General features: G+C 36.5%; 1 protein-coding gene across 10 annotated transcripts in view; it reads right to left on the bottom strand.

The window, feature by feature from the left end:
• The window catches only part of RAPGEF6 (Rap guanine nucleotide exchange factor 6), a 186,534-nt gene that overhangs the window by 60,524 nt on the left and 100,186 nt on the right, over nt 1-25,824 (bottom strand). For all 10 annotated transcript variants that reach the window (XM_041762080.1, XM_041762085.1, XM_041762081.1 and 7 more), the window contains 8 exons: nt 24,439-24,616; nt 22,343-22,479; nt 19,963-20,121; nt 19,204-19,356; nt 14,125-14,289; nt 10,559-10,666; nt 8,268-8,471; nt 5,387-5,495 (listed from right to left, as the gene is read on the bottom strand). In XM_041762080.1, coding sequence (XP_041618014.1) covers nt 5,387-5,495; nt 8,268-8,471; nt 10,559-10,666; nt 14,125-14,289; nt 19,204-19,356; nt 19,963-20,121; nt 22,343-22,479; nt 24,439-24,616 — 1,213 coding nt within the window. The remainder of the gene's footprint in view (nt 1-5,386; nt 5,496-8,267; nt 8,472-10,558; nt 10,667-14,124; nt 14,290-19,203; nt 19,357-19,962; nt 20,122-22,342; nt 22,480-24,438; nt 24,617-25,824) is intronic.

The raw sequence follows: 25,824 nt of genomic DNA, 5'->3' as shown, positions 1-25,824 counted from the left end.
CTAATATTAAATGATCTGAGTGGGGAGATTTTCAAAGGCGTTAGAAAGCTGTGAAAGCTAAGAGGACAGACAAGCTAAAATTCTAGAGCAAGAAGATGGTAAACTAAGATTGCCTGCTTTTTCTCCTCTAAGTACAAAGTCTAAACATGAAATAGCAATCAGGTAGAGGAACTCTACTAGAGGAAAAAGAACTTCTGATGGCTTCAAGAACTGGCATAAAAAACTGGAATACAAAAAAGCCCCAAAGCAGTGCTGTATTTCAACGGGACCTATCTACTCTTAGCACAATGCAGGAGGCTGGGGACTGGCTGGAAATTTCGTAGTCTCACAGTACTGAGGGGACAAAGCTACATAAGAGAGAAGGATGTGCAACAAACATGTGACATATTTTCCTGCTTGTGGGGGGAAAGCTCAAAAGTTAAGTTCAAAATCTGTGAAGGGATGAACTTGAACAAAAAGACAAAAAGCTACCAGACTCTGAACCCAAAGCCATGCCTTAGGTAGAGAGAGGGGGTGAGGGCACAAGGACAAGGCCGAGAAAGCAGAATACAATTTCCCACAATCTCTCTGCACTCAGAGACAAAGTACCATTAGAGAAGGTCCCTGGATCAAGTACATGACAAATCTCACCCTCAGTCTGAAAGCTGGAGACAGTCTAAGCAATTCTGTAACCCAGCCTCACCCAGCCCAATTCTCCTTATGTGTTTAAACAGAGGAAATGGCAAACGCTTTCCATGAGAAAATATTAATTTCCCTATTTGCTAAGATTTGTTCATATACTAAGTACCACATACCAAAAAACATTGTAAGACACACAAAATAAGATAACCTGGAGGAGGGGGGAATACAGAGAAGAAAAGATAATCCAAACTTTGTAATGAACACACAAGAGTTTTATAATAACCATTATAAATATATTAAAGAAAATAGAGGGGAAGAGAGAAAGTGGGTGAAAACATGATGCAAAAGACCACTGGAATTTATAAAAGGTATTCAAAAGGGGAATTCTTTTATTTTTTATTTTTTTAAGATTTTATTTATTTATTCATGAGAGACAGAGAGAGGCAGAGACATAGGGCAGAGGGCAAAGCAGGCTCCTCAAGGCAGTCTGATGTGGAATTTGATCCTGGGACTCTGGGACCACACCCTGAGATACCCAGGTGTCCCTCGAAGGGGAATTCTAGGACTAAAAAAATAATTATCTAACAGTAAGCTCACTGCACGTGTTCAACAGCAGACTGGATACAGAAGAAAACAGGAAAACTCAGCTTAAACACCTAATAACAGGTCATTAGAAAATACCCAAATTGAAGCACAAGGAGAGGAACAAATGGAAAGAACAGAACAGAATGTAAGATATGTATGGGACACAGATCTTTTAACATCTAAGTCACTGATCTCACATGGAAAGGAGTCAGACAGAGTAGCAAAGGCAGTATCTCAAGTCATAATGGCCACAATATTTCTTCAAGCAAAAAGACATCAATGCATAAGTTCCAAAGTTGAGCAAAGCCCAAAACAAGATAAATACAGAGACTTATAACAAAGGATCCTTGTTATAGTTACAATTGCTCTGAGTTCTGTTTATAAGCCATGGAAAATGTCCCCCTTTTTGTTTAGCCTTCTGTGGGCTGTGGTTCTGATGTTCAGTTTTGAAAGCTTTGAGAGCTATCTCCATCTGTTGCCTTTGTGCCACCCCTCAGTCTGGGACCTGAGCAGAGGTCTACTGGTGTGCCAGGGAAAACAATGGAGGTGCCCTTGGCTTCTTGAAGCCACAGCTCCACTAAAGGGTCCAAAAGGTTCTCCTCTGAGTTCTAGCTTGTGCAGCCTTGTGTTTCAGGCTGTTGTCAATGCTACTGGATTACTTGGAGGCTGAGGCCTGACAGAACGGAGAAAAGGAGGGGAAAAAACTGTGGAATTCCCTTTCCCATTCAAGCTTTCTCCTGAATCCTTGTTAGTCTGCACATATCCAGGTTTCAGCTAGCCTTGAGTGCAGCTCAGGGGATACTGGAGTGGGGGGGTGGGGGTGGAGGAGGAGAATAAAAGTTTCATAGATTCATTCACTGCTTGTAGTGGGACTTTGAATTTTCCAAGTTCTTGAATGGGAGGATCATGCTTCTGGCCAGGTTTTATAGTTGAGCTTAGTGGGAAATAAAAGGTGGCATGTATTCACACCATCTCACTTGGAAATGGAACTCTTTATTTGATTTTTATCTTCACAGATATAAGACAATTATCTCATAGTCTATGTCTGATATTCTGGACCTCCTTTGGTTCTGTTTCTGTTGGTTGCATTACACTGACTTTTAAGGGAGCCTCACAATCCTTTTTTTTGCTCGACTTTGTGTTTGAAAAACTATTTTTATAAGTCAGAGGTTACTGGTAGAATCCTCAAAAGAGAATTTTTATGTTTTAAAAAACAAACCTTTTTTTAAAGGTACCTTGTACCTTTTGCCAGGTACCTGAAGTCTGGGGCCAGAGCCAGGACCAAAAATTGAGGTCCTACTGAGCTGCTTAGAGTAGAGCCCACACCCACTTCAGAGTTAGCCATTCAAGGTCCTCAGTAAAGGTTGCGATGGTAGAGTGTTCTGGCCCTAGTGGGCTCCCTAAACTAGAAACCTGTGATTTTACCCAGCAGTTCCTTTTCTCAGCTACATTCTATAGACTGAAAATGTCCATGGGAGAAAAAAAAAAAAAGACATCTTTTTGGGGTATAGTTTCCAGAGAGGGGGAAGGGATATGACACATGCAGACTTTGTGCTCCTAACAACTGCAGGATTCCAACTCTTTAGCCTTCTCCTGGGAGTCTATTGCCCAAAGAGGCTGTCGCAGGTGCTTTTCTGTACTGGTGAATGTCCCAGGCCTCCAGTACACTTCTTTCTGGTGTGTCAGGTAGTTCTTAGCTCTCTTTTTGGATTTTTATATTTCTTTGTAGCTACTTTTTATATTTATGCTTACTTTCCTGGTTGTTTTCAATACTGGAAAGAGAATGCTAAAACAAGTTTCTTTAATTCATTTTGCTCAGATTTTAGGTGGCCCTTTGAATTAGAAGAGTCACACATTCTTCTTTCACTTTGGGATGGTCCCCGCTATTGTTTCATGAATACTTTATTCTTCATATTTTCTTTTGGATTTCCCGGAATAATGCTCATTGCTTTCTTTTCTTTTCTTCTTTTCTTTTCTTTCTTCTCTCTCTCTTTTCTTTCTTCTCTCTCTCTTTCCTTCCTTTCTCCCTTTCTTTCTTTCTTTCTTTCTTTCTTTCTTTCTTTCTTTCTTTCTTTCTTTCTTTCTTTCTTTCTTTTCTTTCTCTCTCTCTCTCCCTCCCTCTCTCTCTCTTTCTTTCGTTCGTTCTATACTCTGGGAGATTTCCTCAAATATACTACCTACTCCCTCTACTCAATGTTTTTGTCTTTGATACCATATTTTAAGTCACTCGGAGTTATTTCTCAGTGACTATTTCTTTTTCCTTAAAACCCTGTTCTGGTTTTAAGAGGTGAATTTTAAAATCTGAGCACAGTTCTGGAAATGTTTTTCTTCTCTGCCTTAAATTAACTATTTTTCTCCAGAATCTGTAATTATTGAGTTCCCCACCATGCCTCCTCAATGATCCTGGTTTCCTATGCATGGCCATCAGTTTTAACTAACACAAAATGAACAAATATAGTTTGCTCTGGTATCATCTAAACATATTTGTCTTCTGGCCAGTTTTCCTACCTGTAGGTATTCTGACTGTGAATTCTATACAGGACCTAACTGTGCAACTTTTCTTCACTTTAATGTCAGAGGTACTAGGGTTTTATTCCAAGTACGATATCCAGACTAAAATGTTCCATTTCTACAAATGTTTTACTAATATTCCTTTGAGATACTCTTTGGTGTTTTATTTGGGGTAAAAGTTACTGATCATACTCTGCATAGGATAAGAAATGAGGTATTGAGGACACGGGACCCCTTGTGCAGTACTACATAATGCCTACTCTCTGCCACATCCAATCTAGAGTTCTGTTGGGCAATTATTTCTCACCAGGCAAGTAGTTCTGAGGCTTCCCTGCCTTTTATATTCTTCAGATCTTTTTCTGTCTTCCAGGGGCCATGTTACTATCCACCAAATTTACTATCTCTGTATTTTTAGACATAATAGTATTTGATACTAGCTAGTAATTATTATGTGCTGGTATAAAAAGTTACAGATAAGATAGAGTGAAGATCCTTATAAGGATCTTATGAAATACAGCTGGAGAAAGTCAAGCTTAGAGTGACTAAATCATTTGCTCTGTTTTATTTTTCAAAATCAGAATCTTTTTAACTCGAAAGTTTTGTTTCTAGATACTAGTCCAAACTCAGGAAATCCAGAAACTGTGAAGGCTAACTGATTTTATTCTAAAAAATATAATATTTGAAAATTGCCAATAGACAGTTACATATCAGATTTAAAAGGACTTAATTCAGTAGAAAGGACGCAAGTGAAAAGAGGAAAAATACCAAATGTTTCATTTTTCACTATGACTAAGTACAGCATAAGGAGTCAAAGTGAAAAAATAAAAAAACACTTCCTTTTCCATAGGCATAGCTTTTAAATTCAACTCCTAGTTTTCAAATTGCAACCCAAATGACCTAGAGGAATTTCTTCCCCTTATTCACAAAAAATGCTTTCTTTGGTAATTTTCTTTGATAATTTTCAAATTATTATACTGTTTTTATTATTGCCCTTCTCAAGTTTCAGAGAATATTCTCTGGTATCTAATGAAACAAAGTTACAGTAAGTTTTCCCTAAAAGGAAAAAAAAAATGCAACTACAAGTTTAGTCTTTGTTTCATTCAAACAGAAACATGATGAAAACACACTGCAAACACAGTAACCAGCATTTTTACACAGAAAGATTACACTGTTATTACAAATTTGGAATTCACTGATTGTTTTACTCAATTTATTTTCATGAACCAGCTAATCTGGCATTCATATTATTATTTCAGAAAAGCAATTCTAACTTTAGCAGTACTTTGATTTGTACATTAGCAAGGGGATTTAAGAGGCTGACTGACTTTTATGCTTCTTTCAGATCATTCTAAGTGTCGCTTGGTGCTGCCTAGCAAAGTATAGTACGTATTATCTCCTCAGTAGACATTTCATAAATGACTAATAGACTCGTACACCGATTTTAAGTCTTATTTCTAAAATACAAAAAAAATACAAATAAAAATGAAAATTCTAGAATACATACTACCATATCTCAACACTAAGAATCCTAAAAATGTTCAAAGAGCTTAGACATAAACATGTTACATTTTACTACTTTTTTCTCATTATAATGACTTTTCTCCTTTTTTTATAACCAAACACCACCAAAAAACAAACAAAATGCTTCAATTTATACAATAAAACTCACCAAAAATGTTGGTCTTCACAGTAAGTGCAAGATGAGTATTATTCCTTAAAATTTCAAGGGCTTTCACAAATGTAATATTTTCAAAGTTTTGTCCATTTACTTCCATTATCTTGAGAAAAGTATTTGAAAAATATAAATTAAGAGAGAAACAATATTAATTACTTCTGCAACCTTAAGTTTCATGGTGGAAAAAAGAAGAAAACTAAACAAAATGCACCCTTGTATGAACAACAGTTATCTCTATGAGAAGTGGGGTTACAACTTTCTCTATATTGTATTTGCCAAATATCTATTTTTTCAAAGTTCATTCCCTCTGAGATCATATTAAAGGCATTTGTTAAAAAAAAGAAAAAAAGAAAAAAAAAACACCACAGGAAACATTTTCATGTCAGATCAACTCATACAATTAGTGCATATGTATTTATGTGTAAATTTTATTGAAATTTTCTAAATGCAAATTTACTGCATTTAAAAGAGAGATAACTCATTCAAAAGTGATACTCTGAATACATCTAACATCATTTCCCTGGTACTGAATGAACCAGCAACTCAAGCAACAAGCACCACTGTTACGGGTTCTTCCAGGTGACACAGCTGAACCTTCACAGCAAGGGTTCCCAAACTTGGCTGTACCTCAAAACCATACAAAAGTTCCCTTAAAAAATACTAATTCTAACAAAAAAGGATAAAGAAATAAACATAATGAGAAAAAAAAGGATCATAGAGGACAGATGTCAGGGATTGACACAATGATTCCAACAGGATAAAAGATTAAGAAGCAAAATATTATGAAAAGGGAAAAAAACATGGAAGTAAAATTCAGAGTTGAAAAAAAGTCTTGAGTCTACATACTATAAAATGGCTCTTCTAGTACCATGAAAAGATAAAGACACTTAACATATCTCAATGAAAATTTTGAATTCCAAGGACAGAAAACAAAGAATCTATAAGCTTCACTGTGCAGTGGCAGGTAGTGGGACAGCTAGCTAGAAAAGAAAAATAAACATTGGTTTGGACCTTTCTTGGACCATACTAGGATGATATGACACTCTTCTGTAACATCAAAGTTCTCAAGGAAAAATAACTATGATCTAAGAATATTAAGCTCCACAAAAGCCTTATCAGCATGCAAGAACAAAAAGAACTATAGTACCTATTGCCCTTTTTTAGTATAGTACTAGAAAAGGTACCAAGTACTAGAAGACATCTGTGAAATGAATCAAAATAATGGAGACATAGATGACATGGAGGTGACCAATGAAATCAGTAAGATAGGTATAAATGTCTACAGGGTTGTTAGTGATAAACTTATGAAACTAAGTTGATACAAATGTCAAAAGTATTCTTAAAAGAGAAGATAAACAATGCTAAAAATGACAATAGCTAGACATAAAATTTCAGATAATTTTAACAATAACTGGAAGGACTGAGGGAAGAAGTAAAAAGCTGATAAATTTTCTCTCAAGAATGAAATTATCTGATTTCACTGTTCTTTTGTGAATATGTTTAAATGTGTCCAAAATAAAATACTACAGAGGATCCCTGGGTGGCTCAGTGGTTTAGTGCCTGCCTTTGGCCCAGGGCGCGATCCTAGAGTCCCAGAATCGAGTCCCGTGTTGGGCTCCCGGCATGAAGCCTGCTTCTCCCTCTGCCTGTGTCTCTGCCTCTCTCTCTCTCTATCATGAGTAAGTAAATAAAATTTTTTAAAAATAAAATAAAATACTAGAACAATAAAACACTCACTCTAGAATTCTAGCTACTAGATATTCTCAATGACAAGAGTGGGGTTAGGCCTAGAAATCTCTATTTTAAAAAGTTTCCTTAGGGGAAGAATGGGATCATTTTCACCCTAAATGAGTTTTTTTTCTCAACCCTTTGATATTTGGGCTGGATAACTCTTTGTTGTGGGGGATGTGCTGCTGCAGTGTGTTTTATGTACGCTGCGTATTAGCAAAATATCCCTGGCCTCTAGATGCTAGCAGTAACCCCCAGGTCATGAGAATCAAAAATATCTCCAGACATGTCAAATGTTTCCCGAGGGAAAAAATCACTCCTGGCTCTGCAGTGCAGCACTTTTTATAATATGAATTCATTAGCATGGTTTAGTTAAAAGTAAAACAAAGCTACATTCTAAATGCATATAAATGAACAAGCAGAATTTAAAAATGGGAAAACATAACCTTCCCAAGTGATTCACCTGAATTTGAGAAACTATTCTTTGCTGTGCCTGAGAATCACCTAAAGAGTTCTGTTAAAAATACAGATTCCTGGAGCGGATCTCTGGAGAATGTGACTAGTATGATTAATAAAACCGAGGTGGGCTTAGGCATTGCATTTTTTAAGGTTGTCAGGAATCACATCTGGGAACACATTCATTGCTCTACAGCTACCCAAAGCCTTAATGGATAGACTAAATCCCCACCAACTTCCTCCCAGGGTCTCCTTTTTCCTAGTCCCTCACCTGGCTTCCTCTACTTATGGATATAGTTTTGTTACCATATGAACACTATTTAAGCTGACACCATCATTTATGGCAATCTTTGGCCACTTACATTTTAATTTTTATTCATTCATTCATTTATTTATAAAAATTTTATTTGAGAAAGAGAAAGCGAGCACAAGTAGGGAGCAGAGGAAGAAGACGGCTCCCTGCTGAGCAAGGGAACCTGCCATGGGGCTCAATTCCAGGACCCTGAGATCATGAACTAACCAAAAGGCAGAAGCTTAACTGACTGAGCCACCGAGGCACCCCTCATTTTAATTTTTAATTAAATTTCCTTAAACCGATCATGCTTACTTGAAGAAGTATCACATGAGGAAAAAAGCAGTAGATACTCACTTGAAAGAAGGCTTTAATTCACATAGTTGGTAATTTACTTACCTGATCACCACGTTTCAGTCCAGCATCAGCAGCTTTGCTACTAGGTTCTACTCCTTCAACAAAAATACCAAAGCCCTTCTCACTCCCTCCGTTAAGGCTGAAATGCAGAGGGGACTCCCGGGAAGCCTTTTGCAGCACCACCTGTCTCCACTTGGCCTTTGCAGCACAGGCAATATTCAATAACCGGAGATGACCATTCATTTTCTAAAAAAGTGAAAAAGGGTATACTGTATATAAATTTATGCATCTATTCCTATGGGCTTTTAGGGAATCACCTACTTATTACAATTACAGTTAACTTGAAATACAAAGTAAAGAACACATAAGCCAGGGTAAATAAAACTGAAGGAGGGAAAGCTTCAACCCCGGAGCACTGTCATGATCTTACAATACGATTTTTAAAAATTGCTAGATAAGCACAGGTTAGAAAAGATTTCAAAATGTAGTCTCATTTAGAGAAGGAAGACAAAACCTTCCTTTTTGATATTCAAAGACACATTCAAGTTCCTACCTCTTCTGAGTATATTATTCCTGTATTTATTAGATCTTTCTTAAACTTAGTAATACTCTCACTTTCAGATTTTAATACTAATTCAATATCCAACTATTCTCAAATAGCATAGTATGCGTAAATCTCTCGTCCATAAAAAGTAGCTAAAGTTTCTTCAGGACAGAGGCCAAGTCTTACACCTGTTCTGATCCTATGTGATACTCTGGGAATACAGAGTAGAACTGAGTAAATACCTGAAGACTGGATGATTACCAAAAAAGAAATCCCATGATTGTAAGGCAATTTCTACTTTCCATTACCCAAATGATGGTGGTAAGCTTCTATGGCCACTTAATCAAGTTCCCGAGTCTCTGTTCATTATTCCCATTTTTCATAGAGCTGAAGTGCTGCTGAGAAGTCTACAGGAACTAAGAGGTAAGGGAATGGACAGAAATCTACCTATTTGTCTCTTTGTTCAACTCAATCCACTTACAACCCGAGTAACAGCAATGGTTCTTGGGCATTTGCTATGTATGAGGTTTTTTTTTGTCCTTCCAGATTGTTGCATTCATTAGCTCATTATAATCCTCATAAGAATCTCCAGAAAAGGGATCCCTGGGTAGCGCAGTGGTTTGGCGCCTGCCTTTGGCCCAGGGCGCGATCCTGGAGACCCCGGATCGAATCCCACATCAGGCTCCCGGTGCATGGAGCCTGCTTCTTCCTCCGCCTGTGTCTCTGCCTCTCTCTCTCTCTCTCTGACTATCATAAATAAATTAAAAAAAAAAAAAAAAAAAAAAAAGAATCCCCAGAAAGTAGGGATGACTACTACCTATAAATTGCATAAAAGGCTGGGCAACTTGTCCAAGTTCACATGTCTAACAAGTGGTACAGTTTGAGTGTTAATTTAGGCAAACTAACTCCTGAGCTGCATAATTAATTTACTTCCTAAAATTTCAAGTTGCTTAGAGCACATAATCCAGTTGCAGTTGAAAGCATCTGACAGAGAGAGTAAATGGAATTATAAATAGCTACTGTGAAAGTTAACAAGATCTTGAGGGGATTATCTTAGGTGTTGTATATTTAGAACAAATGAAATCACATGCAGAAGGGAGACTCAGTCTAATGTGAGCACAGAGTTCAACAGCAGACTAGAAGAAAAAAATTCAAGCTTGACAACCAGTTAAGAATATAAAATAATCTGGTTGGCTAAAATTAAGGGTGCACAGAAAAAAAGACTGAAAATATAGGTGAGGGACCTGAATACACAGAGGAATTACTTTGGTAGGAAATACTTCAATTTACTGACAGAGAAATATTCACCTCATTTATAGTTTATAAACAATCTCTGGCCACACAAAATGGACTGGAAGATATATTAGAACTAAAATTAGTGAGCTATTACAATAGATGAGGCATATGATATGAGGCCCTGTCTGGGGAGTGAAAAAGGAATGGCAAGAGAGGAACTACAGGAAATATGTGTACTGTCACAATTAGTGACCCAGGTGACCTCAGCAATGAATGGACATCTTGGCCAGGGAATTCAAAGAAGAGAGGGGACCCACATATACACCAGACTTCGTAAGCCTGAGTGACTGTAGAGAGCATTCTCCAAACGAAAGTAGGAGAATCAGGAGGAAACCTGTTTTTGTTTGGGTTAGTGGCAGAGAATGAACAGAATCTAGAATATAAATTTGGAAGTTCTCTTAGCACAGGAGAAGATGAAAGTTGTTCTGAGTTGCTGTTATTTGGGGATAAGGAAAATCCCTAACCCATGAAGATAAATTCTTTTGAGTCTTACCGTATCTTCCAGATTTTTTTCAAATTCCTCCAGAAATCGAGTCATAGCAGGATCACCTTCAAAATCATTAAAATGATTATTTACCCATAATAACACAATCCTTGTTACCTGTGGAAACATGAAAGAGGCACCATACAGTTATGAGAGGCATTCTTTCCGCAGAAGTATATTCCAAAAGCATGTCCAAAACCAAAGAGTAACTGAGCTTTAGGACTAATCCCTTTACCCTCTGTCCTGTGTGCAAAAGGTTCATTCAAACAGAAAGGCATGGCTTAGTCTGAGCTTTTGCTTTCTTGGGTACACAATCAATAAAGAGTGCCAAGGCTATACCCACAACGAAAATATACAAGCCTGTATGCAAAGCTTTTCAGTATATAGGATGTATACCTCAGATAAATCCTAAAACGTAAGTTTTTAAGGATAGACAACTATACCAAAATGTTTATACAGCCAAAAACATGCTGAACCAAAATTCTAACAGCCAAATCTGAACTTACTTCATTATAAATACTGTGACTTTTCAAAGTTGTAAAGTGATTTGCTTACTTCGAGCCACTGATTAACAGAAAAATTAATGGAAGCTGAATTGAATCATGTACCTAACAATGGAAGTTATATATTTTTTAAACTGTGGTAGGATACACACAAAAGCCACCATTTAAACCACTTTAAGGTATACAGTTCAGTGGCATTTAACACATTCAAAATGATAGCAACTATTACCACTACCTACTTCCAGAGCATTTTTATCACCCCAAAAGAAAACCTTATTCCCATCATACAGTCTCCTCACTTTCTGCCCTCTCTCTAGGCAGCCACTAATATGCTGTTCCCTCTCTGTGTATTTTGCCTACACCAGATATTTCATACAATAAAATTTCATGTCTGGTTTCTTTCACTTAGCATGATGTTTCCAAGGTTCATCCATGCAGTAGCATGTACTACCTTCCCTTTTATGGCTGAATAATGTTTCATTATATGGCTATACCACATTTTGTTTATCCATCCAGCAGTTGATGGACATTTGGGTTGTCTCTACCTTTTGGTTATTGTCAACAGTGCTATGAACATCTTATGCAAGTTTTTGTTTGCATACCTGTTTTCAGTTCTTACAGATAAATACCAAGGGAGGAGAACTGCTGGGTTATCTGGTAATTCTAAGTTTTACTTTTTGAAGAAATGCCAACTGCTTTCCAGAGCAGCTGTAACATTTTACATTACTACCCATAATGTATGGGAATTCCATTTTCTCCACATCCATATCCATGGTGATGCTTGTTATTTCCTTTCTTTCTTTCCTTTTTTTAAAGATTTATTTATTTATTCATAAGAGACACACACACACACAGAGGCAGCGACACAGGCAGAGGCAGAAGCAGGCTCCATGCAAGGAGCCCAACATGGGACTGGATCCCGGGTCTCTAAGATCATGCCCTGAGCCGAAGGCAGGCATTAAACCGCTGAGCCACCCAGGGATCCCCCTCCTTTCTTTTTTAAAAGCCATCCACCCCATCCTAGTGGCTGTGAAGTAGAATCTCAGGGTGGTTTTGATTTGCATTTCCCTATGAGTAATAGCACTGAACATCCTTTTCATGTGTTTGCTAGCAATTTAGATATCCTTTTTGGAAAAATGTCTATTCAAGCCTTTTGTCCATTTTTAAGTTGTGTTGTCTTTTTGTTGTTGAACTGTAAGGGTTTTCTATACATTCAAGATATGAGACTCTTATCAGATATAAGATTTGCGGGATCCCTGGGTGGCGCAGCGGTTTGGCGCCTGCCTTTGGCCCAGGGCGCGATCCTGGAGACCCGGGATCGAATCCCACATCAGGCTCCCGGTGCATGGGGCCTGCTTCTCCCTCTGCCTGTGTCTCTACCTCTCTCTCTCTCTCTGTGACTATCATGAATAAATAAAAATTAAAAAAAAAAAAAAGATATAAGATTTGCAAATATATTTTCCCATTCCACATGTTGTCTTTTCTTTCAATTTAAGGCTCTAATTTTGATGAAGTTCAATTTATCTGCTTTAACCTTTGTTGTTTGTGCTTTGAATATTGTATCTAAGAAACTAAAGCCAAATCTAAGGTCATGTTTTTTTTTTAAGTTTTAAAAGAAAAGGGGGATCCCTGGGTGGCGCAGCGGTTTGGCGCCTGCCTTTGGCCCAGGGCGCGATCCTGGAGACCCGGGATCGAATCCCACGTTGGGCTCCCGGTGCATGGAGCCTGCTTCTCCCTCTGCCTCTCTCTCTCTGTGACTATCATAAATAAATTAAAAAAATAAAAAAATAAAAAAATAAATAAAAGGTTTTATTTAAAAAAAAAGATGTCATTGTAAAAGATTTAAACAATGCATCTGTATTCATCTGTTTAGTAAGTTTCATTCATAAGTTTAATAATGTCATAACTATTAATCTCTTCTTTTAAGAGTTTTATAGTGTCAGCTCCCGTATTTAGGGTCTCTGACTCACTTTGAGTTAATTTTGTACATAGGGTAAAGTAAGGGTCCAATTTCATTCTTTTGCATGTGTATATCGAGTTGTCCCTCACTCTATTTCTGCTCATTCTTCAGCATGTCTTTATCTCAACATGCCTTTATCTCCTCAGCAACTACACATAATTCCAAAAGAGGTGGGGAGGCAATCTTGTAGTTTGAAACACATGAGTTTCCTAAACAACGGAATTCCACAGTCCAGGTACATCTAATTTATTTCTTTTAAAACACAACTCAGAAAGATATATCAAGCAATTATGACCCTACTTTTATTTTTCTTAAAATAACTAACTTCCTACAAATTTGCTGAGGTACTGCTAGTCTTTCCACTGAATGTACAAATACCATGAAATAAGGTAAGATAATTTAAAATAGCAAACAATGTTTAATGCAAAAGAATTTTCAAATACAGATTTAAAATAAGTCACAAAAGAGACCTATTTTAAAGGTCAAAAAGACTAATTGTTTTAAAATGATTATAAAGTCTATAACTCAAAAATCAACATATTTCTATTTCAGGGCTTACAAATAATGTAAACTCCCCTGAAAATAATTTACTTGATGAATATTCTTTCTAAATTACTAAATAGGGGCATTGGGTGGCTCAGCAGTTGAGCATCTGCCTTTGGCTCAGGACATGATCCCATGGTCCCGGGACTGAGTCCCACGTCGGGCTCCCTGCATGGAGCCTGCTTCTCCCTCTGCCTATGTCTCTGCCTCTCTTTCTTTGTCTCTCATGAATAAATAAATAAAATCTTAAAAAAAACCCTACTAAATAACTTTTTAAAATGTTTTACTATCTCCTTCAGAAAGATTTTGATAAAATTCAAAAATACTCTTATGCAGCTATCATGTTTTCTGAAATTATAGCTGTACCACAGCCTATTTCAGTTTTTAACTGTAAAGGCTCATATTCACTTCTTAACATGAATTTATCCACAAAAGTAACTAAGTAGAGCTATTTTTTAGCTGAACTGAATTTTGTTATCAAAATAAGTATTTATCAACTGTAAAAGGTTTTATGAATAAAAGTTATAGGTTAAAATTACTTCCATCCCCTTCATATTTATAAAACCAACCTTATCCCTTAAGCTGTCAATTTTAAACCATTCCAATAGTTTGATCCCAACATCCAAAGGACTTTCAAGAAATGTCCTGTAAGTTAGTAGGAAATCTTCTATGTAAGTCGGGTCCACAATGGAATGTTCTTCTATTAAATGCATGATGAGACGCTCAGGTGTTGCCTAAAAATCCAAGGATAGGAAAGATTATAAAATAAACAAACATCACAGGAAATAATTCTACTGATTACTTCCCTTTGTAGTCACTCTATTACATCAGTCCTCAAAAGAGATTTTCATCGTTAAAATACTCAATAGTGGGAGAAGGTAGTCTTTACAGGTTATCCACCAGCACTCAGGGATGGAAAGTGATAAAAGGTAAAGGAATGAAAATACCTAATAGCATTTTCTTAGTTGTAGCAGCTGTTTTAACTGGCATTTTATCCTAGCAGGGCTTCTGAACTCAATGATTTATCTCTGGTGTGGCCTGTTTCTGCCATTTTTCTACAATTGGTAGAGTTGGGGAGAGGATGGTCTTAAGCCAACAAAAGGAAAAAGTAAAACTTAAAAAATTTAATCATCTTCAAATCTCTCCTGCCTCAGGCTATAGGAACAACACACCAGTTCAAGATAGTGAGTTTTGTTGTTTTTAACTTCCTAGAAAAGAAGTTTCTTCTTCTATAGTTTCTCCATGCTAGTTCACCATCTTGAGAGGAACAAGAAATTCTATATATAGTTTTTACATTAATTCAGAGTTTTAACTGCTTGCCTGTCTCCAAATTTATAAAAAGAAATGTAAACAACATTGATCTACTGCTCTAAGCTTCTGAACCAGTGCTAAAATTTATTACCTTTGCAGCCTTTTCAAAGGTGTATACACAGAACAAATGCAGAGATAAGCCAGATGTTAAACCAAATACAAAAATCAAGACAAATTTCCATTTGTTGCATTTACCCAAGCAATTTCACTAGTGAGCATGACTGCATGGTAAACATACATCAATACTAACAATGTTAATCTAAGAATTTACTTAAAGAAAGGTATATAAATCATTTTTCTAGAAGGAAATCAAGTAAGGTTCTTCATATAACATATCTGAGGGACCCAAGGCAAACTCAGGTCATTCCTATTCTTCTTTCACCATCCAAAACAATCTAAGTCAAAGAATACCAAATTGGGCTTAACTTTTCCAGGCCAATCTTGAGTTGAGGTCTTTCAGTATGGTTCTTAGATCATGTACAGTTAAGTCAGGGAAGGAACAGATCAACTTTAAGAAAGGCCATTATTCTGACCAGCTAAGTCACTGGGGTCACACCTGCAGAGACTAAGCCATAAACTCAAAACTATATTTAAAGATGAGCCCCATAGCCATGCAGAAGCATGTCACCAAAGGTCTCACTAGTATCCAATAAGGTGGGGTTCTGGGAGAGAGAGTGAGCAGAGTTGGCAGGCAAAGGGGATGACTGGAATGGTGACACTGGCATCACGGAGACTGGTTACAATACGCAAGTAAATGAACAGAGCATAACAAGAGACACTGCTGGAGAAGATATTTACAAATATGAAAAGAGAAAGGACAGGAAAAACTGCGGTATAGCACCAAAACTGGGAATACTAGTACGAACTCATGATTATTATAAATAGATGGAGACAAAGTTGTGGTGTATATGCATTTACTATAAATACTTACTTAGTATAAATATACTATATATTATAGTAAATATTTATACAACTTTCTTAGCTGTGTCTAATCAGAGGCGCTAAAAGCAATGACATCTAAGTAGCAATGAAAAAAGTGCCAAGATCTTGGGGTTTTGTTGTTTGAAAAATTTTTTTTTTTTTTACAAAGATTTTATTTATTTGAGAGAGTGAAAGAGAGCACAGGACAGAGAGTGCCAGAGGAGGAAGGGGCAAATGGATGGGGAGAAGCAGGCTTCCCATTGAGCACGGTGCCCGACTCAGGGGTCAATCCCAGGACCCTTGGGATTAGGATCTGAGCCAAAGGCAGACACTTAACTGACTGAGCCACCCAGGAACCCCTAAAAGATTTTATTTATTTTTTTTTAAATTTTTATTTATTTATGATAGTCACACAGAGAGAGAGAGAGAGAGGCAGAGACACAGGCAGAGGGAGAAGCAGGCTCCATGCACCGGGAGCCCGATGTGGGATTCGATCCCGGGTCTCCAGGATCGCGCCCTGGGCCAAAGGCAGGCGCTAAACCGCTGCGCCACCCAGGGATCCCAAAAGATTTTATTTTTAAGTAATCTATTCACCCAATGTGAGGCTCAAACCTACAATTCTATGATCAAGAGTCGCATGCTTCACCAACTGAGCCAGCCAGGTGCCCCGTAGATCTCAGTTTTTAAATGCTATTCTCCACTAGTAGGATGTAAGGCTCTGGAGAAATGGCTGATTCCAAAACTGGAACAGGGAAAGTACAAAATGAGTCTGAACATCTTGTTTTGTCAGATAACAGGAAAATTTTCAAAAAATGATGAGGATATCTCAAAAGGATATAGGAGTTGGCATTATTAAGGTTCCACGGGCCAAAACTGGACTTGTCCCCTGGAACAATAATGATGGTGAGAGTGTAAAACACACAAGTCCATGCCAATAGAACTGCATTACTGGGAGAAAAAAAGAATGTTCATCCTTACAGATAAAGATAATAAATGTTTTAAAAAAGGGGGAGAGGAATCACCGTATCAGCGGGAATCAAAAGAAGACTGGTAGACAGAAGTTTGTAGGCTATACTGACACTACTTCAAACCCCCTCTCCCCCAAACACTTATCAATTACAAAGGGCATAATGAGTCATTGTCTCAGGCAGGAATCAAAAGACGACTGGTGGACAGAAGTTTGTAGGATACACTGGCACTACTCCAAAACATCTCTGCCTCAAACATTTATCAATTACAAAGGGCATAAGAAATCTGACAGACATAAACATGACCAGATGATTAAAGTAGGTTTCAACAATGGTGGAACAGGCTGACATTACATGCTCCTTGAAATGATGCAGAGAGAAGAATACCACATCATTTCTGTGGAATTCCTGCCAGAAGAGCATGATTTGTCTGGTCATGAGGAAACATTGTAAAGATCCACACTGAGGGTGACTACAGAACAAAAGGTGTGTATTCTTTAGAACTGCTAAGAATATGAACAGATAAAGACTGTTCCTGGAGTAGACTCAAGTGACATGACAACTAAATGCTACTGTGTTCCTAGATGAGATGCTGGATGAGAAAAGACAAAGTGCCATTGCTGGGCTAGTCAGTGAAAAACTAAATATGATCTGTGGGCCTGAATGGTGGTATTGTATCAATTTTCATTTCTCAATTTAAAGGTTTCTATGGTGTTTATGTAGGAAAGTGTTCTTGTTTTTAGGAAATACACAATGGAATATTCAGGAGTGATGAAGCATCACACTTGCAGACTGGTCTCAAATGATTCAGAGAAAGACTGGTGATAATGGAGAAAATGCAGTGAAATGTTAATAGTTGGGGAATCTGAATGAAGGAGTGTCCAATACTGTTCTGGCAACTATTCTCTAAGTCTGTAATTATTTAAAAATAAAGAATTAAAAAATATGAGCTCCCATAAAAAGACAGTCTATGGCAATCCACCCATGTTTACCTTTTCTATAAAACAAAGCTTGTACTTATCAGTTTAGGAAAAGATAAAGTGTTGTTAAATATCCTGACTCCTGAGGAAGAATGGATCTAACATCAGTCCCTTCACATTATTAAATAGGCTCATGTATTTGTAATGAATAACGCACTTACTTATTTTGCAACCAAGACTAGGCTGAAAAGAGAAATGGTTATATGTTTTCCTCTATTTCAACTATAATTTCTCTATTTTACAATCTGGAGGTCTTCAAAGAAACCTTCTTCAAAGTGGGGGGAGGTGGGAGGGAGACAAGGGGTCAAGCAGACAAAGGGGAGGGAGAGAGAAAACTAGAGAAACAATATGAGGATTAATATTCAGGCTCTACAATGTGCTAAAGCTTTTGATTTACCTCATTTAGCCCTAATAAAGCCCTGTCATATCACTATTTTCAGATCAGAAAACAGAGGGAAGATAATATAATGCCTTTTCAATGCCATAAATATCCAGTAAACACTGCATCTTCATCTACCATTCTTCAAACTTTCATTATCAGTCCTTTTGTTTTGTTTCTATATATTGTTGTTTTTTTAAGTTCAAAAGTTTTTATTTAAATTCTGGTTAGTTAACATACGTGTAATATTAGTTTTAGGTGTACAATTCAGTGATTCATCCATACAACACCCAACTGTATGAGTGCCCACCTTAATACCCACCACCCATTTAGCCCATCCCTCCAACTACCTCTCCTCCAGCAACCCTGTCTATTCTTTACAGTTAAAAGTCTGTTTCTTAGTGTATGTTCTCATTCATTTGGGGAATATGAATAATGGTGAAAGGGAATATAAAGGAAGGGAGAAGAAATGTTGGGAAATATCAGGAAGGGAGACAGAACATAAAGACTCCTAACTCGGGGAAACGAACTAGGGGTGGTGGAAGGGGAGGAGGGCGGGTGTTGGAGGGGAAGGGGTGACGGGCACTGAGGTGGACACTTGACGGGATGAGCACTGGGTGTTTTTCTGTATGTTGGTAAATTGAACACCAATAAAAATTAATTAAAAAAAAAAAAAAAAAAGTCTGTTTCTTGGTTTGCTCCCCACCACCACCCACCCATCCAAGTCCATTTCTTTTGTTTAAGTTCACATAGGAGTGAAATCATAGGGTATCTGTATTTCTGACTTACACGGCTGTTTGATGAAATTCACCTCCATTATCAATGGATCATGAAATAAATTTGAAAAGGAAAACTCTGACCAGTGTATTCTAAAATAATATCCAACCCACATTGATATTAAATGGCGATGTCATGCTTCATTATTAAAATGTGTAAAAATCAATGTGGAAAAAAGCAGAACCAATACATTTGCTTATATTCTAAAATTAGTGAATTACCTTACACTGCACAAAAAGTGATTCAAAGCCTTTCTAGCAAGAAGAAAGCTATATTCTATCAATGACTAGAATAATAAATAAAGACACCCACCTTGATTACAATGTGTCCTTTCCTGGTTCCACTCCGATCTAGTTCACGGTGCTCATGTACCATGACAATTTCTCCCTCTTCCTCAACTTTATGGGTGTTTTTCTCCACATGATTTAAAATTCTCCAATAATCCTGCTGCGCTATGCAGACAAACTGTCCGAGAACAACATGGGGACAGTTAATAAACCTATAGTACATAAATATATCACTATGCACCAAGGCAGAGCACAAAGGTAAGAAATCGAGTGGCATCAGTTCTTTTTTATTCAATCCCTTTAACCATCAACAAAAATCAAGGTGAAATAAATAGCTGACATACAAAGAGACCAAAGAGGTTAAATCCGTTCAAATTCTGCTCTAAAAGGAGAAGTGAACATCTAGTTCTCTTAAAATTGACGCTAGGGAAAGAAAACATGAAGCAGGAGTAAGTTAAAAACAACTCGGAAGTTCCTATTTCTTCCCTTTATTTAAAAAACCAAAAAAACAGAAAACAAAAAAACAAAAAAAAAGGACTAAGCTGGCTATTACTCAATAGAAATTTAATGAACCAACATTTCGTATAATCTCTTCTAAAAATTTATACTTTAATGCCACAAATCTTTGAGTTAGACACAAAATCTAATTTCCTTTATTAACTGTGAACTTCTGAAAATTCCTAATTCTCAAATCAAGCTATTTTATTTTGAGGAAGAAAAAAAACAGGCTCAGCTATTTGAAATCAATAAAGAATAATACAAGACACCAAAGAGATAAACTTACCTGACAATCATCTACTTTCGTCCTAACAACTCCATGCATGTACTGTTTGTCCAGAGTGGGAGTAATTCCAAAACTATTTCCCATAAAGAGATTTTCAACTTTTCCATCTGGATGAGTGATTTCTACAGTGCCGTTTAAAATAACATACCATGAGTCAAGCTATAGAGAAAAAGACAGGTTTTAAGAATCTCTTTTAAAAAACAGTTACATGTTAACTTTGCAAAATAATGAATACATTGAACTTTTATAATTTAAAAAAGAAAAAGATCCAGTTATATTATTTTGTACTCTGTCAAAAAACACCCTATTGCCTGTCTATGCAAACTGATAAAGCATATTATTATTATTTTTTTTGATAAAGCTTATTTTACATTTTCTTCTTTTAGTCACCAAATGACACCAGGGGAACCTTCCGTAATTGACCAAATACTTGGAGAAAAACAAATGGGTTACACCACAAGCTCCTAAATCCTGAATCCACACGCTGACACTAACTGGGTGACTCCCAGCAAGTTATTTAACCTCTCGGTGCCCCAGATTCTTGATTTCTGAGTGGACTTAATCAAAGTACTATCACAGGACCTTTGTCTTAATGAAATCAGTTTACACATACTAACTCCTTAGAACAGTGCCTGGCATATAGCAAGCACTCTAAAGAAAAAAAAAGTTGCTAGTAACTAATTCAGAAAGACTACTATGGCCCTGAATTTTAAAGCAGAGTTGACAAAATATTAAAAGTTTCTCTTAACGTTAAGAAAATATTGCCTTCGGGCAGCCCGGGTGGCTCAGCGGTTTAGCGCCGCATTCAGCCCAGGGCGTGATCTTGGAGACCTGGGATCGAGTCCCTTGTCGGGCTCCTTGTATGGAGCCTGCTTCTCCCTCTGCCTGTGTCTCTGCCTCTCTCTCTCTCTCTCTCTCTGTGCCTCTCATGAATAAATAAATAAAATCTTAAAAAAAAAAAAAGAAAATATTGCCTTCATTTACACAGAAACATATGATGCTCCTAGAAGTTAACCTGGTATGTATTAGTGAAAGATCACTTATTCTCCTTTAGTATAATTCTTAACAACCTCAACTATGAACAGCTTAAAGGTAATTTAAGGGAAATGTGGGTCATCGGTTCTGAAGGATAATCAGTAGCAAAACAAAATTATTTTTTTAAAAGCGTGTTTTGGTTACTTCAAGTATGAAATTCACTCACTGTGCAATTTATGGATAACATAAATTACTTGAGGACAGGGACTGTGTCTAGTTTTTCCACCACTACACTCCCCGTGTCTAGAATAGTACCCAGCACAAAGAATGCATGTAACAAAATTTTTGCTGACAGAACTGTGGAAAATTAAGAGAATATAAAAATTTGTGGAAAAGAAAAGTTCTTCAAAATTCCAGTGTTTATACAGTTGTTAGAAGTTTAATTTCTCTCCTGTGTTTATATTACTTTATACTCCTGAAATAGTCATTCAACTGTCTTGCCTTTTAAGAAAATTTAATACTAAATTCATTTGTTCATGAAACTTTTTTTCTTGAGATTATCCTATGATAAGTGTCAGATATTTAGGATATGGGAAGTAAACAAGTAAATAAAGCTAGACATAGGCCCTGGCCTTCAAAGAGCTTCCATCAAATTTTAAAATACCCTGAATATCTACATATTACATCCTGTAGACAATATAATAATTACTTATTTATTCCTGAATGACATTTTAGCCATTTCCAATTTTTACTACTGTAAAAATGCTGCAAGAACATCTTTTGGTCTAACTCAGTTTTATGTTATGTACTAAACAAAGACTCATAGTGAGTGAAACAGGATAGAGGACTGTTAATTCTTCAAGGCCCATGTTAAAAATTTCTAAATGACTTTCCAGAAATGCTATTTATATCCTTGCTAGCAGTATATGACGATTTTCATTGACTTGATATGTCAGCATTAATTTTCATCAGTTTGGTAAGAAAAACTGAAGTAACTCCTAACAGCAGTAATTCCTCTGTATCCTTCCAATGCCTCTGCATCCTTCCTTTACCCGTCTAAAGTCACTAGCCAAACATTTCTCAACATAGTACTGCCACCATAGAAATGCCTCAACTGACAGCAGTCCACTGAGAAGTAAAAACAAATTTGTTTCAATGAATGTTATTTATTGAGTATTTATGCTAGGCTCACTGCTGGGAAATAAAAAGTAAGACAAACAAAATAAAGCAAAAGCAAAAATAAAAAAAAACTTCTATATTTAGAAATCATAACAAACCCAAACACAGCACTCATGCAACAAATTGTATAAATTTCAAAAGTCAAGATTTACAGGAATTTATGGAAATGAAATCATTCTAAAAATCAGCTCCCACACTAAATAATATGTAACATTTGCTAGTCTACCTCTTGCCCATCTTCAAGAATAATAGCTCCAGCCTGCTCCACCACTTCAAAAATCATCACTGAGCAGAGTTCTCTTCTTACAGACATGGTCATGTTTGCAAAAGCTGGGAGCTGATGCATAAACTCCAGTAATTGTTCTGTTAAAAAAAAAAAAAAAAGAAGAAGAAGAAGATATTTTAGTAGAGAGACCATCAAAGACTATACTTTAAAGATCCAATAAAATCTACAATTGAATTCCCAATTTTCTAAATCAACTTATGAATTTAGGCTGCTAATGCTGAGCAACCAAGGTACAAGATGATTGCTGATTAAAAAAAAAAAAAATCAATGCTTTAATAGACCTTTCACGATCACACGAAAAAATACACATATTGGAAGATACCCAGAATTCATAACCTCCAGAGGGAATTGGAAACCCAGAGATTCAAATGAGGCTAATTTTCCTAGCCTGAGATGTCATTCCATGGTAGTTCAGTTAGTGATGTCCTTCAATCTAACAGATTAGCAAAAAAGTCTTTTGTCTAGTTCTTATCTGGATAGAGTTCAAAAGAATGTTATGTCAACAAGTAATTAAGCAATGAAGGATAACACATTTGAGTTCTAGTGCCAAACTTGTGAAGTAACTGCAAGGTAAGTCTCTTTATAACCAACAAATGTTTATGAGTACGGGCCTTTGGCTAATATTAACTGGTACAGATACAAAAGTAAAAAAGATAAATATAAGGGAGAAACAAACAAGCAGTCAGCTAAGGGATGAAAAAGAAATAAGGATAAGGTACTATCTATCTGAATATCTGGGAGATAATTATATTTCAATTTTTTAAAAACTGTGAAAGGAGCACAGTATACAAATTTTTATCATTTTTAAAATGCACTTTTAGTTTCTGTTCAGATACTGTTCATAACATGAGTCTAAACTGCAAGTTAATTAACTATGTTGTGTCATTAGAACGGCAAGGAATGTTCAAATGTACTGATCATTACTCACATAGATTATGATTCTTAGTAGTAACATCTTCTGATCTGAATGACAGCAATATGGCTATTATAAAAGGGAAATCTAGGCTAAAATCTTAATTGAATCATAACAATATATAATGACACTAAGTAATCTTTGTTCTCAAAGAAAACATGAGCATCTTTAGTATTATTCAACCTTCTAAACATATCAGTTCTGTAAGAAATACAAAAAGAAAATTCATAAACTGTTATCCAAAAATTATATATTTTTTTCAGGCAGACAAATAAAAAGATGACCTTTGATAACATTTGAAATATTTTTAGAAAACTAGACATCAGACACTATTGTACTGTAGCTTACCTATCTCATGGACACAAGAAGGGAAATTACCTTAATGCAGTTGAGCTTTTGTTTTATAAACTGGGAGCAGCCAGAATATGAGGGCTATCTGGTTGTGACGTCTATCACCCCAGTAATCACTGGGGCCGACTCAGGTGACCTGCCTGGCTAGGCAGGTGTTCCCTTTCTCTCTGACTGTCCACGCGCATCCTGCTGTAAGCTGTGCACTCGCTCAGTTGAAGAGTTTGAACTTTCCCGATAAAGGATGACTGTTCTTTGGTCAAGGGTATACCAATAGCTGTACTTCCCAGCTACATCTTCCAAACAAACTCTCAAATTGGGGCAGCCAGCCTCCAAGATGGCTCTAAACCTCTTGTTATTCATGATCTTGTGCAGTTCCCTCCCATATTATATCACAGTTACTCTGTGTGACACTCCTGAGGCCAAATAATAAAAGATAATGGGCCCTTTGCCTTACTCTCCTTTGGATTACTTGATTTGGGGGAAACCAACTGCCACATTGGGAGAATATTTAAGAGCCTATGAGAGAGGCCCACATAGCAGTAACTGAGGTCTTGTACTAAAAACCATGTAAGTAGCCACCTTGGAAGTATATACTCTAGCGCAGCAGTCCAATGAAGCCTCAGGTATGTAACCCCTGCTGATATCCTGACTGAAGCTTCATGAAACACTGTTCCAACCTATGCTTCAAGTATTTTGTTATGCAGCAAGAGGTATAAACTATATGTATAAATTAAACTATAAAATTCTTATTGTGAATACATGTATTTCTTACCAATGTCATCATCAGTTTTGTCTGCAGGTTCTTTCTCAAGACATTCTCGAACAAGATCTCGCCCCTGTAGTGGATCTGTTCGATCAATTTCTTCATCCTCCTCTTCTTCATCTTCAGAATCAACAGGTCCTTCTGGAAGACGTGTTAAATCTACATCTCCTACCTCACTTTCCGTAGCCTACAGAAAGAAATCTCCATCGATTATGTTATAAAAATTGTATGTCACAGCCTGAATTAACCCAAGCTACCCTTTCCTAACACTCTGAAGAATCAAAAACAAAACACTATTTTTTATTAAAGGTTTCTCTCTGCCCAAAAATATAGGCTCATTGTTCCACACTGTGACATCCAGGTGATAAATCTGAGCCAGTAAGTGTAAAATGGTCAAGAGATATAACCACCTGGACTAATACCTGTTTTCCAAATAACACATATATTGCTTACAAGTGTAACATTTCCTAAAACATGATGTGCAGGAGAGATACAGTTTATCAACAATCATTTTATGAGTTATTAGTCTGTGTTGGGTATTGCAAATAACATATTCTTTCACCACAAAGATTTATAATCCAGTAACATAGGCAGCCATGTAAATTAAGAACAGAAATGTAAAACTGAAAACTGCTAAAGTAGGCCAATTATGAAGTAATGAAAACATAATCATAATGTCCCAATATCTTTTTATTGAATTTAATTGCAAAGATGATTTGAGATTATTGTAACCAATGTTTAAAATAGGCTTGAACTTATAACCTCAACTTTGGAAATATATTAGTCTCAGATATTTGTAAAGAACTAGCAAATTTCTTAAAAACTGTAAATTTAGAAATGCAGAAAATAATGTAGAAATAATGAAATAATAAATAATTGGGACATACTGAAGCAACCTATAAGGTGCCCATAGACTAGACAGACAAAACATGGGCATACATCCACAAATAACCAGGTTCCCTGAGGCCAAAACTGCTTCTGCCTTCTGACTCTAGAACCTTAGGGGTTAAGTAGAGTCATTTCTGAATAATATATCCTTGGAACCACAAACTTGCTAGCAGGTTATAATTTCTTTTAAAAATATAGTTTAAATGATTTTCAAAAACCTATTTACATATACCAATTTTAATTCAATAAACTAGTGCGCTAAAAACCCCTAAAGCAATATTCTCTATAGTTTATTTAATTTTTCAGATTACAGAAGCTCAGAGTAGCCTTCTTCCACTTTATCAAATTATAAGGACCATCTACTTTATAAGTTTGGGTTCTTAAACCACTGTCTTCATCACAATTTCAGGTTTTCATCATATGACCTAGACTATTTCAACATAGTCTCCTAACCTTTTAGATTATATCTGATAAAAAGATGGTTCACAGCAAAAATAAAAAAATAAG

The sequence above is a fragment of the Vulpes lagopus genome, chromosome 7 (genome assembly GCF_018345385.1).
Source record: "Vulpes lagopus strain Blue_001 chromosome 7, ASM1834538v1, whole genome shotgun sequence".
NCBI lineage: Eukaryota > Metazoa > Chordata > Mammalia > Carnivora > Canidae > Vulpes > Vulpes lagopus.
Note: the sequence above shows the minus strand (reverse complement) of the source record. Positions and strands in the feature narration are given on the sequence as shown.